We start from the raw sequence: 13,661 nt of genomic DNA, 5'->3' as shown, positions 1-13,661 counted from the left end.
GGAGGCTGAGCGTCAACTCGCAGACACTTCCTCCTACCTCTCCCTGGACCATGACTCCACCACTGAACATCAAGCCATTGTTTCCAGGACTGTCACTGACCTCATCTCTTCTGGGATCTTCCTCCCACAGCTTCCAACCTGATAGTTGCCCAACCTCGGACGGCCCGCTTCTACCTCCTACCCAAAATTGAGTTCTGTTGAAGGGTCATGAGGACTCGAAACGTCAACTCTTTTCTTCTCCGCCGATGCTGCCAGACCTGCTGAGTTTTTCCAAGTAGTTCTGTTTTTGTTCTAATTTTCTGATTATGCCTCCGTTCTTGATTTCCCCCACTGGGGCAAATAGTCAATCTATGTCTACATAATCAAATCTTTTTTACTTTTTAAACCACTCAGTCTTCGAAACTCAGGGGATTACAATCCTAATCTAAGCAATCTGTTGTCATAATTTAACCCTCTGAGCCCCAGTATCAGTTGTGAATCTACATTGAATCCCCTCCAAGGCTAGTATATCCTTTCTGAGGTGTGGTGCCCAGAATTTGAATTTTCCCTGATGAAAACAATAACTTTTCAACATTTCATTTTTGCTGAAAAGAGAGACATGTTGCTAAAGCTTTTCATCTTGCACTCATCAGGACAAACACAAGAATGTCATATTTCAAACAATCACAACAACTTATACTGATTGTTTGAGATTAGTTCAAGCTAACCTCACCAGCCCAGTCTCCTCAAGTCAAAGCCTATCCTGGTGAAGACAGTTGAATATAAAGATGAGGAGCAGAATGAAGTAGTAATTCCTGTTATATTCTGAAAGATGCTGAGTGAGAGATACTTCTAAGAGCAAAATTGCAATTCTTGTCAATGGGAAAATTGAGAACGGAAATATTTTGCAATAATTGCAATAACACCAGTTGATGTTTTGTGAGACATGAGAATGATTTTAATAAATAACGCACATCCCATATTCTCAATGAGGGATTCTGAGCTAATCAAAGTACATAACAGCTGTGTTTTGCATTAATTGACTTGACCCTGATTCTGATGTAAAACCTGCTGCATTAGTCACTTCTCACAATCTCGTAAATTTATAAAAAAAAAACCTTGCCCCGGAGTCTGTGATAGTAATGACAGTGCTCACTGTCATTACTCCACTGAAACTGATAGCAACTTCTGGAGTGCACATGTGCAGAATAACGCAGAAATGCAAAAGTTGCTGTTATTAATTCTATGCTTCTCTAGTGGATGCACTGTTGAGGCATCCGCAGAATGCAATTTATTTACTCTTTCATGGAATGTAAACAGTACTGGCAAGGCCAGCATTTGTTGCCCTTCTCTAATTGCCCTTAAACTGAGTGGCTTACAAGGCCATTTCAGAGGACAGTTAAGAGTCAACCACATTGCTGTGGACCTGGAATCACGTAGGTTAGACCAGGTAAGGATGGCATATTTCCTTCCCTAAAGAACATTAGTGAACCAGGTGGGTTTTATGACAGTTGTTAAGACCACAGCCAATGCTAATTGCTGTGCAAACCAAATTCCAGAGGGAAACATGGCTTATGGGCCACATCTTTATTTTGTATTCTGAAACCGAAAAAATGACATACCAATCTCATGAGTAAGAGGTCCAGTAACACTTTTGGGATTTTAAAAATTAAAAGTAAAAGTTTTGTTAACAAAAATAAAAGAAAACTTAAGCACGCAAGATTACAATTACACAATTAAGGTTAGACTTACAAAACATTCCCCTAAGAACTCTCTACCTGGTCAAACCCACAAGTAAACACCTTCCAGGCAACACTCCCTTATAGATGTTTAAATATGAAATCCAGTAACATTACACAAGGCAAACTGCTTCAGCTTCAATAACGGTGTACCACATGACCTTTCCCTTTACGACTCTGCGGTCGAATTCCCTTCAGAATAAAACTGCTTGCTGCAACCCAAAACTTTTCTGGCTTGACTGGATGGGTGATTCAAATTGCATCCTCCTCCAGCCCAGCGCTCCAGCTATCTCAACAGCTCAAACAACTCCAGCAATCTCCAGATCAACAGCTATACAGTAACTCTAATATACCTTTTTACCATTCATCTCAGTCCCATTGCTCTCAAAACTTGTTGAAATTCAAACCCTTCCAAATATAAGATCTTTCATGTTTCCATCTTGCCTTTGCTTTTGGGCCAATAAAATATCATATTCTCACTAGTTTACCGATGAGCTCCTGCAAGATACAAACATTTTCCTTGATACCTCTGATTCCCCTTTGATATTCAAACAAACTCTCAACGTATCTAAAAATGCAAATGTTAAATCTAACCTATTTACTTATACCTCAACTTAACACCTCTATCTTTTTCATGTTTCCAAACCCCCAGACAACCTGACTCCTATCAAACTCTTCCCAGCTTAATTAAATCATACACACAGAGATACAGACACCCAGCCTTTACAGAATAAGACAATATTCTCCCAAAATATTAAAAATAAACATCAATTCTCACATCTGCCTCCTCAACAAAAAATGAACCATCATAATTCCAAAAAGATGGTTTCATTTTTCAACCCATTTCTTATTCCTTACATTTAACTATGCAAACAAAACTATTATACCATTAAGCATGAAAATATATACACAAGTCTTCTGTAAAAATAGAGTTCATCCCAGTCCATTCTCCATTTGCCAATATCCAAGTTCTTTTGAATTTAAACTCTTGACAACGCATCTGCCATCAAATTTTCTTGTCCAGCCACATGTAATTTGTAAATTGAACGGTTGCAATAGTAAACTCCACCGAAACAGGCTCGCATTTTTTGTTCCAAAACTTGTCCAGAAAATTGTCCAGAGACTTCAAAGGATTGCGGTCAGTATGTATAACTGTCTCTGAAGAATTGTTTGTAACATAACACTTCAAAATGCTGCAAAGCTAACACCAAACTTAAAGTCTCTTTCTCTATAGTTGAAGATTTCTTCTGGTGTACATTTAATTTCCGTGAGAAATATCCTACCGGCTTCTCAATACCTAGTTCATCTTCCTGTAGCAATATGGCACCAACACAGGTAACAATAGCCAACTTAAACTGCTTTGTATAATTGGTGATGATAGAACAGGCATAGTTGATAGTACAGCTTCCAAGCTGTCAAATGCACTCTGACACTCCTGTGTCCATTGGAATTTTCTGTTCTTTTTTAATTCAGTCAGCGAGCAACTACACTGCTGAAGTTTGGCATGAATTTCTGATAAAATCCACTCATGCCTAGAAATCTTAAAACTTCCTGTTCCATTTCAGGCACTGGGAATTCCACAATAGCTTTTACTTTTGCATCTCATGGGGCCACCTGACCATGTCTAACAGTGTGGCCTAAATATGTAACTTGCGCTTTTGCAAATTCACTTTTAGCTAAATTCACAACCAAATTGACCTCCTACAGTCAATCAAACAGTTCCTTTAAATGTTGTAAATGTTCCTTCCACGTTTAACTGAATACTATTAAGTCATCAATATAAACAGTACAATTGCTCAGTTCTTCAGTCACTTTGTTTGATAGTCTCTGAAATGTTGCTGGTGCATTTTTAATATGAAAAGGCATTACTTTGCATTGATATAGATCATCCGGCGTCACAAAAGCTTCCCCTTTCCAATAAGGGTACTTGCCAATATCATCACAGCAAGTCAATTTTTGTGATAAATGTTGACTGTCCCACTTTCTCAATACAATCCTCCAATCGTGGAATAGGATATGAATCTGCTTTTGTTACTGCATTCAACTACCGGTAATCAATACATAGTCTTTGTGATCCATCCAGTTTCAGCACCATTACAATGGCTGATTTCCAATTACTGTGACTGAGCTCTACGATGTCATTTTGAAGCATAAATTCAATTTCTTTCCACACTTGACCTAATTTTACTGGATTTAATCTATATGGGTGTTTCCTTATTGACTCAGAATTCCCCACATCAACATCATGTACAGCTAAACTTGTTTTCCCCCGTTTATTTCTACAAATTACCTTGTGTAACTGCAACAGCTCTTTTAAATCACTCCGACACTTTTCTGGAAGGTAACCCAATATTACATCTAGATTATTAAGCACTCACTCATTGTCAAATTTAATCAGAGAAAGCTCAATTTCAGAATCCTTAATTCCTACTTCTGTTTCTTTGCTTACAACTACCAGTACCACCTCCTGTCTATTCTCTCTGTCGAAGCATTCGCTGCCTCTGCCTTTTATCTGGAGTACTTACTACGTAGTTTACTTCACTTAGTCTCTCTTCAATCTAGTAAGGTCCTTAACTAAACCTTGCCTTCAATGGTTTTCCTGACACTGGCAACAATACTAACACTTTTTCCCCAGCCACAAAACTACGAGCCTTTGCCCTCTTGTCTGCCTTTGCCGTCGTTACCTGTTGAGATATGTTTAACTGTTTTCTAACTAATTCACACACTTTACTTAATCTCTCTCTGATTTCCATCACATAATCCAGGAAATTTGTTTCAGAACTCTGATTCACTAATTTCTCCTGAAATCAGTTTGAGTGGTCCCCTCACTTCATGACCATAAATTAACTGGAAAGGACTGAACCCTGTTGACTCATTAGGGGCATCCCTAATAACAAATGTAAAGAATGGAATCCCTCGATCCCAATCACGTGGAGAGTTTTGACTATATGCTCTAATCATAGGCTTTAAAGTCTGATGCCACCTTTCCAAGGCACTTTGTGATTCAGGGTGATAGGCTGATGACCTAAATTGCGTTATTCCTAGGCTGTTCATTACTTCCTTAAACAGCTGTGACATGAAATTCCAATCCTGATCCGACCGTATTTCTTTTGATAATCCGTATCTTGTAAAGAATTTGTTAACTCCTCTACAATCACCTTAGGCTGGGTTTCTGGATTACTAGTCCAGTGACATTAAGTGGGAGATCAATTGAATGGAGAAGAACTTCCACTCGAACATTATTAAAATGTAGTAAAGTCCCTTGAAAAAGTTATACCTTGTTGAATGAGGTGTCACTGAGTTTTTAAGATGCCCTTTATTGATAATTATTGCTAAACAATCTCACTGGCCCTGAGAAGCTAATTTTATTTGTAAGATGTCAAATTTCTCCATAATAAAAATGTTCTCATATTTTCAAAAGATTATTTTTAAGTTTGTTTATCTTTAGCTTCTATCTTAATCTAACCATCATCATTTATTCTGCTATCTGAAAATTTAAATAAAAAGCAAAGGATAATCAGTGCCACCCCTACACCCAACTCACCCACCCCAACATTCAATGTGTAAACTGCCTAACCTGATTTCTAACAACACTGCTGCTGCACACCTGGAGATCCTTTGGACTTGGCACCAGATTTAAACTGCCATCGGGAAAAGTGAGGAATGCGCACAAAGGGATCACTACATCTTTGTGGTTGGCTTTCTTCAAGATCAGCAATGAGTGTTGTTGCTTTGCTGCTGACTGAAAAATCCAGCCAATAAAGTCAGGCAAGGGAAACCAGCAGCCACGAGGAAGAATGTTTGATGTATTTCTTCAATATATATCTGAAACAATATGAATAACATCAAAACTACCACTTCCAAAGAGCATATACAACCATATTTACCAAGTCCTCTATACAATCAGACCTTGCATGGTACAACAAAACCAATTTGCATTTATATAGCACATCCAATGTAGCAAAGAATTCAGAATTTCAAGCTGGTAGAGTAGGGAAACTACAGCCTGGGTTGGGCAGCAGCGAGGGTTGATGCCAGTAACCCAGGGCAGCGAACTAGATGTGGGTGAATGCGTGGAGAGCTGTACAGCGGCACCCCTCTTTGCCCTGGGGGTTTAGGTTTCATTGGTTGGCTGGCAGCGGATCTGGGCCTCGTTATCAGGAGGGGGCTGAAGGCTGGCAACCTAGCACAGGCTTGGGCAAGGCGAAGTCTGAGAGGTGGGGAAGGGAGGGAGTGACGAGTTGCAGTGCAGGGAGGTCTTAGTACAGGTGGTCTATTTGGTTCTGCAATGAGGGCTTTATTAAGGGGGTTAAATTGTTGAGGTAGGTTTTTATTGGTAGCATCTAGTGCTGAGATGGGGTTTACTGGGGGTTTAGTGCTGATGTGCGGGGTTTATTGGGGAGATTTGGTGTTGAGGTGTGGGTTTTATTTGGTGGAGGTTTTATATGAGGGGGTTTAGTACTGAGGTGAAGTTTACTGAGGGGGTTTCATGTTGAGGTGTGAGTTTTATTTGGTGGAGGTTTTATTGAGGGGGTTTAATTGTTGAGTTGGGGGGCTTTATCGAGAAGATTAGTGATGAGGCTGGGTTTCACGGGTTGTTACCAAGGCGGGGGGCTGGTTACCATGGGAGGGGCCATGGGCTGGATTACCTGGGTGATGAGATTCACCACTGAAACTGCTGCAAGAGGCAGCTTTCTATTGGTATTATACTCATATCCCATCTGCAGTGATTTGGACCCTGTCGGACGACGCCTTTACCACTAATGACAGCACCGAGAGTTAAAAGCTAAGGGAGTTAACCCAACACAAAATCTAGAGTGGAATCCGATTAGGCGATTGGTGTTTCTTTCAAGCAAAGCACCTTTCAGCAGTTCCTGCAACCTGTCTAGACCCCAGACATATGGGCTTTTCTTTTTCCTCTAGATATCAGCCTACGCGGTCTAGAGGAGAGATGCTATGCAAGCCTGCACCTCCTAAAACCATGCCTAGTCTACACAGCAAACAAAGGAGAAATTCTCCAGCTTGGAAGCTGCAATATCAGGACTTTGTACCCTGGCATGAACAACGATCCACATTCCACAGCAAGTGTACTCAAGACAGCACTGATTGACCATGAGCTACAAACTTTGATGTCAACATTGCATTGCAACAGGAAACCAGATTAGCCAGCACAAGCTCTATATGTGAGGCTAACTACACCTCCTTTGACAAGGCAAGAGCACAGAAGACCACTGTGAACATTGTGCAGGCTTCACAGTCAGCAACAGATTGATGCAGTCAGTTGAGCCACCAGTAGGAACTTCTGTACACCTACACTCTCTGCATCTATCATCTGATGGAGGCGCTGTCAATATCATCTACACTTATGCACCAATCTTGTACACCAGCAATTCACATAAAGATTAATTCTATGACTTTTTATTCATTCATGGAATGCGGGCATCGTTGACTAGGCCAGCATTTATTGCCCATCCCTAATTGCCCTTGAGAAGGTGGTGTTGAGCTGCCTTCTTGAACCACTGCAGTCCATGTGGTGTAAGATGTTCTGAGGCACATTCTAAATGGTGCGAAGTTATTCTTCCTTAGTGATTTAACATGCTTTGGTCATCATGGGGTGTGCAAGACAACAGACAACAGCTTCTTAAGCTTTGTGCCTGAATGAACTCTACATCACCAATACTTTCAGGGCAAATATTGCCACCACATCATCGAAGATCTAGCCATTGGCACTTACTTGACCTGATTATCATGAGAGGTTGCGAGTGTTCTCCATACCCGCACCTACCACAGCACAGATTGCAACTCTGATCACTGTGTTGTCAGCAACAAAGTGAAGGTGCAACCCCATAAGTTTCACAGCTCCAAACACTATGGCCCACCATGCATCAGCATCCCTTTCACAAGAAATGATGCCAAATACCAGCACTTCACATTGGCGCTCGGGTGATTGTTACCCTCAAAGGCTTGCCAGGAAATGTTGTTGCTGATATTGAAGAAGCTTGGAAGTTGCTAAGTTCAATTATCCATGAAACAACAGCAGCAATATTTGCTGAACGTGGAACCCGCAACAAAGACTGGTTTGAGACCTGCTAAGCTGAGATGACATCCGTCATTAAAGCAAAAAGCAAATCATACCTGATGCACAACAAAAATCCAACAGCTAGAACACTGCATGACTTGAAAGCAGCAAGACAGGCAGATATTGCGCAAATATTCACTGGATCAACCTATGTCAAAGAATCCAAACTGCCTGTGACACTGGAAATCTACCTGTTATGTATGATGGGATCATGAGGGCACTTGGTCCTACCATCACCAAAGTTGCTCCCCTCCCCTGCTCCCCCATGGGCCCTCAGCAGATGGTAAAGTACTCACCAACAGAAGCAAACAGATATCACACTGGGTTGAATGCTACTATGAGGAGGCGATGGCGTAGTGCTATTGTTGCTGGACTAGTAGTCCAGAGACCCAGGGTAATGCTGTGGGGACACGCATTTGAATCCCGCCATGGTAGATGGTGGAATTTGAATTCAATAAAAATCTGGAATTAAAAATCTATGACCATGTCAATTGTTGTAAAATAAAAACCCATCTGGTACACTTTAGGGAAGGAAATCTGCCATCCTTACCATCTTTAAAATGCCCTCTGAACAAGGGCAATTAAGGATGGGCAATAAATGCTGGCCTAGCCAGCGATGCCCACATCCAATGAATAAAAAAAATAAGCTATACTCCCATGGGGAAGCTGCGGGAGAATCACCTGCTCATGCCATGGTTGATTCAGATGAGGGAACTCTCTTCACTTGAGCTTGAAAAGGCCATTGATTGCTCAGCAAGCAGAGAGGTACCCGGCAAGGATGGAATTCCAGTCAAACTTCATCTTCATCACCTCCTTCTTCTGTTGGATCCGTTCCACAAGACGTGCAAAACTTATCACAATATACAAAAACAAAGGCGGCAGAGGAAATTGCAACAACTGCAGGGGGATCTCACTCCTTAGTGTCCTTGGGAAGGTCTTCGCTAAGTTCATGCCAAAAAGACTATCTGTTTGCCGACCAACTATATCCAGCACAATGCAGTTTCTGTGCTGGCAATCTACAGTGAACATGATCTTCTCCATATGCCAGCTACAAGAGAAGAGTAGAGAACAGGATGTATCTCTTTACTTTGTTACGGCCAGGTGAGAAGCACTTAACTGGTTCCCCTGTATTCAACCTCCTTGGTTGGTCACAACAAAGGTTCAAGTTTCCTTTTCACGAGGATATGCCTTTTCCAATCAGAATGTATTTAACTATTTAGGCTAAGCGTAATAAGGAGTCAATCAAACAAAGTTTTCTTGAGTCAAAGAGCCGAGAAACTAAACCCGAGAAAAATAATAAAAACGCAACATTAAGCATTCGGCCCTCATTCAGTCATTGGGCCCACACAGAAGTATCAAAGATAAGGGGAGTTAGAGTCCAATAAAAAAAAAGAATATACGGTTAAGGATTCTTTGGTTGTCCTTGAAGCGTAGATTTTAAACATTGTGGCCAATTTAGGTTACCTGGTTTCATGGATGCGGTCAGCTGTAGAGGATGTTGCAATTGTAAGGAGATTTTGGTTTGCTGTTAGGTTTTTGGTAGTTGGCTTCTTGAACTGGGCTACACACTTATTCCAAGGATGAGAGCCAGCTTTCAGCCTGTTCCCTCTCCTGAAGGTTTTCTTGCAATCTCTCTCTATTGGCCTGGTAAAACAGCTCTTTAAAAGTATATTCCAGAGGAATTTAATTACCGTGTCTGCTGTAGTCATTATGTTGTAGAACAGATAATTATATTTTTGATGTCGCATCTCAGAAATGTTTGAAGAGTAAAAGTCAACAGGAGATGGGGTCTTTTACCCTCACCAGGGGTTTGAAAGTCTGTTCCTTTTCATCCCACTTGGGTGGAATACAGGTTCTGTTTTCTGCTGGCTAGCCGTCTGAATTATAATGACACATCGGAACTTTCCAAAAGCTGGTCACTGGCAATACCAGACATCAGGTGACTTGTGACAGCCATCTTTAGTCAGTGTCTTTTCTTGTCTTTAAAAAGTCCTTTTTAAACAGTTTAGTATATATTTGGTCAGCAGGTGAAATTACAAATTGATCTCACTCATGCACAAGTCACATCATTGTGACAACCTTACTTTCGTAGATCTCACTAAAGCATTCAACACTGTCACCAGGGCAGGAGTCTACAAGATTTTGGGGAAAATTGACTGCCCACCAAATCTTCTTAGTCTCATCTGCTCCTTTCTTGACAACATGCACTGCATTGTTCAGTTTGATGGAACCTCTTTCAACAGTTTCAGGGTGAAAATGGAGCTTAACAGGGCTGTGTCTTAGCCCTCACTTTGTTTGGTTTCTTCTTTGCCTTGCCTACAGATATGGTAATTTACCTGCATACAAGCTCACATGGCAAACTCTACAATCTATTCATACTGAAAGCAAAGACAGAAATACAGCACATCTTGATCAGAGAGCTCCTCTACACTGATGAAGCTATGCTAGCTCACACAAAAATCCAGTTACAAAGACTCGTGGATTGTCTCTCCCATGCCTATAACTTGTTCATCCTGACCATAAGCTTAAAGAAAACCATGGGCATGGGACAAAGTGTCACATATCCACCCGTTATAACATCCCGCTGGAAGTGGTTAGCACACTCTGCTACCTTAGGCTCACAGTGAGAGACAATGTGTCTCTTGATGCAGAACTCGATGCATACATAGGGGAAATATCTACCACCTTTGGCCAACTCAAAGAGTGTACATGGAACAACGTCAAGCTGACTCTCAGGACCAACATGTAGGTTTATGTGACTTGTGTTCTCAGCACCTTGTTGAATGGCTGTGAAACATGGGTGACTTACAGCTATTAAGAAATATCAAGAATGGAAGCTCAACAACTTTCATATTCACTGTTTGTGGCGCATTCTGGGCATTTCATGGAAAGACAAAATCACAAAGTGGCAGTTCTCTCAAACCAGCAAAGCTCCCAAGTATGTTGGCACTCATCAAGCAGAGGTGGCCTTGCTGGCTTGGGCAAAAACACAGAATGCAAGAGAATTGCATACCTAAGGATTTTCTGTATGGCGAGGCAGCCAGAACCAGATGACCATAGGATGCCCAAAACTCGGCTTCAAGGATGCTTGTAAGCATAGTATGAAGGCCCTAAACATCGATTCTCACACCTGAGAGACACTAGCTGATGCCAGAGGAAAATAGCAACATCACCTGTGGGCCAGCGTGTGCCACCATGATGATCATTGGCTACAGCAGCTTGGCAACAGGGACCAACAGCAAAACAACAACCAAAACAACACTTGATTACCACCTCATGTGCTGTACTTGTGGCAGAATCTGTTTCTCAAGATTGGTCTCTTCAGCCATCAGCAAAAGTGCACCAAATGCTATCCTATCCCTAATGGATTTGATTTGCTGCATGTCCATCCTTGTACATAAATGGAAGGATGCTGACAATGATTAATGTAGTAAAATGTCCTGAGGTGCTTTACAAGTATTATCAAACAAAATTTGACACAGAGCCACATAAGGACTTATTAGAGTAGATGACCAAAAGCTTGATCAAATAGGTTGGTTTCAAGGAGCATCTTGAGCAAAGTGAGGCCAGAGAGGTTCAGGGAGGGAATTCCAGAGCTGTGGCCAAGGCAGCTGAAGGCACAGCTACTAATGGTGGAGAATTTAAAATCAGGGATGCTCAAGAAGCCAGAATTAGGAAGGCACAGAGATCTCGGGGAGCTGCAAGTCTGGAGGCGATCACATAGATAGGAAAGGGGATAGGTAATGGAGAGATTTGAAAACAAGGATGAGAATTTGAAAATCAATATGTTGTTGAACCTGGAGCCAATATAAGTCAGTGAGCACATGGGAGATTGGTGAACAGGACTTGGTGCGAGTTAGGACTTGGGCAGCAGAGTTTTGAATGACCTCAAGTTTATGAAGGGTAGAACTAAGGACTCAGGCTTGGTGTGCATTGGAATAGTGAAGTCTAGAAGTAACAAAGGCATTGATGACAGTTTCAACAGCAGACAAACTAAGACAAGGGGGGATGAAAGCTCTGAAGAAGAGTCATACAGACTCGAAATATTAACACTGTTTCTCTCTCCACAGATGCTGCCAGACCTGCTGAGTTTTTCCAGCATTTTCTGTTTCTGTTCAAGACAAGGGGGGAGTTGGGCAATGTTACAGAGGTAGAAATAGATAGTTTTTATAATGGTGTGAATATGTGGTAGGAAGCTCATCTCAGGGTCAAAATAACACCAAGGTTGTGAAATAGGAGCATATTACCAGGCAATTATATATTACAATTACCAGGCACAATGTACAATCTGGCTTTACCTGGTATTCTGTACAATCTGGCTGTATCTTATAGTCAGTGTCTGATCATACCAATTAACACATACACAGCTATTACATCCATTGACACAATTTAGGCATCTTCTGCTGCACCTAGGCTTGTGTGATTCAGATGGACGAATTTAAGTCTCATTTAAAAGTGGTTATATTTTTTGAGTTCCACTGGCCCCATAGCAAATTATTGTTTGACAATCCAATCAGTACAACCAGCAGCTTTACTATTGCAGCTGTCGATTTACAATTGAGCAGCGCTTATGTGTATTTAGCATTTTGCTGACTTTAATAGTCAAGCATAGTAGTGTACCCCTGTTAATTCGAAGTGTTTTTTGATCACTAATAAATTAAATTATCCAATCCCTCAAATTAAGCGATTTGGATAAAACAGCACCAGTGGAGTTTTTTTACACTATTTTGATTCAAATTAACAGAGAATTTGAGTGAAGTGACTTTGAATTAAAGTGAGCAGGTTGGAAGGTTACTGTCATATATTTGAAGAAGATGCACTCAAAGCATAACATTCACATTCTATTCTTTTCAAGCCTTGTTGTGCTTGGACATGTAACCTCTGATTATTTGCAGCGATTTGTTGTCTTCGAGTTGCCAGGCCTTGCCTGAATATCAGTTAACATATGTATATCTGTCCTTTAAAGTACATGAGTAATAGTTAATCTGAACATTCACTTCCTCATACCTTCTTCTTGCAGTAGATATAATATACATTCAGGGTGTGTGAACTGTAAGATAAACAGTTATCACATGCATACAGACAGGGCCACCTCCTCCAAGAATGAAAAACAGGAAGGTGGGATGGTAAAGACTGTCAAAGCTGCTGTAAGCCCTATGACTAAACCAAATGTAAAAGGGACAGTGCATAATATTGGTGGTCTCTTTATTAACCCTTTCCTCTTATTTTCACAGACTGAGATAAGCGAAAAACTTCAGAAACAGGAAGAGGCCTACACTGTGAGAATCAGCAAACTGATAAAGCAATGAGATATGTGACAGGAGGAGCTGTCGGCCTCTCACAGCACGCTGCAGGCCAACAGGATGTACTGCTTGTTCAGCTAGTTATTTCTTTTCAAAATAGGTGATAGCGAGGGTTGATATTAAAATTGTTTATTTTGTTCACAAGAAATAGTGTTTGGCACTTTGTTTGGTGAGGATCAAGAGCCGTGCATCATGTTTGTTATGTTTATGTCCTTTGTTCTTATACTGTGTATGTAAACAAACTATGGCTTATTTTCCTGAAGATTGTGCCCATTAAACCTTATCTTGTTGGAATGTTTTACTGTGTTAAAGGCATAATATATATGCAAGATGTTACTTTGTTCACATAGTTCAGGTAAAAATATTAAGAATCAATCCCAAAGTTCAGCAGGATATCCTGTGGAGAGAACTATTTTGTTGTTTCTTTTCCCCCCACAACTCCACACCATTTCCAGCTGAGAGGACAAGGGGCAGCCCTGCTCCCCAGGACTTGCCTGTATTTCTCTTTAGATAGTGCTCCTTATGTGGAGGACAAAGTCTCAGACTGGTTTACAAAGAGGA

At 41.0% G+C, this 13,661-nt stretch overlaps 1 protein-coding gene across 1 annotated transcript in view; it reads left to right on the top strand.

Moving 5' to 3' along the window:
- cabcoco1 (ciliary associated calcium binding coiled-coil 1) overlaps positions 1 to 13,398 on the top strand; it is a 108,159-nt gene extending 94,761 nt beyond the window's left edge. Inside the window, exon 7 of the mRNA XM_078565246.1 lies at positions 13,032 to 13,398. Within this exon, the coding sequence (XP_078421372.1) occupies positions 13,032 to 13,106 (75 nt within the window). The 3' untranslated portion in view covers positions 13,107 to 13,398. The remainder of the gene's footprint in view (positions 1 to 13,031) is intronic.
- The last annotated feature ends 263 nt before the right edge of the window (positions 13,399 to 13,661 follow it).

Source organism: Cetorhinus maximus, chromosome 20, assembly GCF_964194155.1.
Source record: "Cetorhinus maximus chromosome 20, sCetMax3.hap1.1, whole genome shotgun sequence".
Taxonomy (NCBI): domain Eukaryota; kingdom Metazoa; phylum Chordata; class Chondrichthyes; order Lamniformes; family Cetorhinidae; genus Cetorhinus; species Cetorhinus maximus.
This window is presented reverse-complemented; position numbering and strand designations above follow the sequence as displayed.